Genomic DNA, 2,010 nt, shown 5'->3' with positions numbered 1-2,010 from the left:
GAACAAATCGACCCCAGGACTTATTCTATCGGTCTCGTTTGCCGAACCGCTAAGTTACGGGGACGTAAACACACCAGCACCGGTTGTCAAACGATGCTGAGGGGTGGGGAGTGGGGGGGCAAACACTTCTTTTAATTTTCATAAACCAAAATTACTCACAAGGCATTAGTTAACCCAAAACTAAACTAAAAGACGTTTGCCTGAGGTGTCATGCAGTGGGACTGAACTCAGAAGCATGTGGCTAAGGAAGCAAATTTCTTACCACATAGCCACGACTGCAACCAAGTGGAGGAAAGGGAAACAAAAACACAAAAAAAAAAAAACCATTCATTATTTGAAAAACAAACGGCGGTGCATCAGCATGGCCACAGCTCTGAGCTGAAACTACAGGAAAAAACCCCCAAAAAACAACAACTAAGGATTAGTGACAACCGAGTGACCGCTGCCACCACTGCCATCACCACACCATGCAGCCACTATTACTCACCTCTAAAAATCCATTCTGGTCCAGGAAGTTTCTGATGAAGGAAATAATCTTGGTTCTTGTCACAAACTTCTGCTTCACTTCATTGTTGATAATTAAATCCAGATAGCGCTGTCTGTAGCGAGTTTCCTATTGGGGTAAGACAAAAAAAGAAGAGAAAAGGGGTCAGTGTTGTTAGGAAGGGAAAGCTAGATGTAGGGTCTCTTGCTTGGGGATAAAGAATAAGAGACAGGGGTCATTTGCTAAGGGATAGTGATGTTCCTCTACCCTTATTTTGAGGGGGCGACATGTTTCGCCTTTGTATAACCTACCACAGCTGCATGGGATGGAGTACACGCAGCTTTTTTGCTACTAACCCCAAAATTCCGAGTTCGATTCCATGCAGGGACCTGAATAATAATAACATCGAAAAATACCTTAGGAAAGGGAACCTAGGCTCGAAATTTTCCTAAGACACCTGATGAAGGCTGGAGGGTATATCAGCTGAAACGTTGTGTTAACAACAAACAAGATGAGGACAAATATCCATCAAATGTAAATAATGTACAAGTGAATTTGTTAAAAACAAACTAAGAATTTTGAAAGACGCTTCTATAAAACTGTTTTTCAAACATCGAATGGCTATGAGAGGTTCATATCAGATAGGGTCCTTTTTAGAGGGAGATAAAAGACAATGGTGTGAAATAGGGGTATCTTGACAGAAAGAGGAACTGTGATAGGGTCTGTTGCTAGGGAGTCATAGAAAAGAAAGGAAGACAGAAAGAAGAGCAGTGAGAGGTAGGGTTTTCTGGTAGGAGCTACATAGGAGGCATTAGTGAGTGATAGGGACTTTTAGGGATCTGAGAGGTAGACGACAGACAGTGCACATGTACTTACCTGATTCTTCACCCCATAATATAGATGAGGCAATTGATGTAGACAGGGAGATAAGAGAACCATTTCTATAGGTATAATACTCAATTCACCTTTCTTGGTCTTACCTGTCAATAGAGACAAAGGAAAGTTAATTAGAAGCAGACGTACACAGTATTCTTTCACGTTCATGGTTCAAATCCCACCTAAACCCACTTCACTTTTCTTCTCTGTTTGTGCTGAATAAAAATATTTTGTGAATTACTGTCATCACCTAAATGTGCATTTATATATACATACACACAAATATATATATATATATTTTTTGCGTGGCCGTTGCCAGTACCGCCTGACTGGCTCCCGTAGGATTTTCGAGTGAGATCGTTGCCAGTGCCCCTGGACTGGCTCTTGTGCGGGTGGCACATAAAAGACACCATTTCGAGCGTGGCCGTTTTCGTGCGGGTGACACGTAAAAGCACCCACTACACTCTCTGAGTGGTTGGCGTTAGGAAGGGCATCCAGCTGTAGAAACTCTGCCAAATTAGACTGGAGCCTGGTGTTGCCATCTGGTTTCACCAGTCCTCAGTCAAATCGTCCAACCCATGCTAGCATGGAAAGCGGATGTTAAACGATGATGATGATGATGATGATATATATATATGTGTGTATATGTA

General features: G+C 42.2%; 1 protein-coding gene across 1 annotated transcript in view; it reads right to left on the bottom strand.

The window, feature by feature from the left end:
- The window catches only part of LOC106882317 (lysine--tRNA ligase), a 26,950-nt gene that overhangs the window by 9,344 nt on the left and 15,596 nt on the right, over positions 1-2,010 (bottom strand). The window contains exons 5-6 of the mRNA XM_052978079.1: positions 1,361-1,464; positions 488-613 (exon numbers count right to left, since the gene is read on the bottom strand). Of these exons, the coding sequence (XP_052834039.1) occupies positions 488-613; positions 1,361-1,464 (230 nt within the window). The remainder of the gene's footprint in view (positions 1-487; positions 614-1,360; positions 1,465-2,010) is intronic.

The sequence above is a fragment of the Octopus bimaculoides genome, chromosome 30 (assembly GCF_001194135.2).
Source record: "Octopus bimaculoides isolate UCB-OBI-ISO-001 chromosome 30, ASM119413v2, whole genome shotgun sequence".
NCBI lineage: Eukaryota > Metazoa > Mollusca > Cephalopoda > Octopoda > Octopodidae > Octopus > Octopus bimaculoides.
This window is presented reverse-complemented; position numbering and strand designations above follow the sequence as displayed.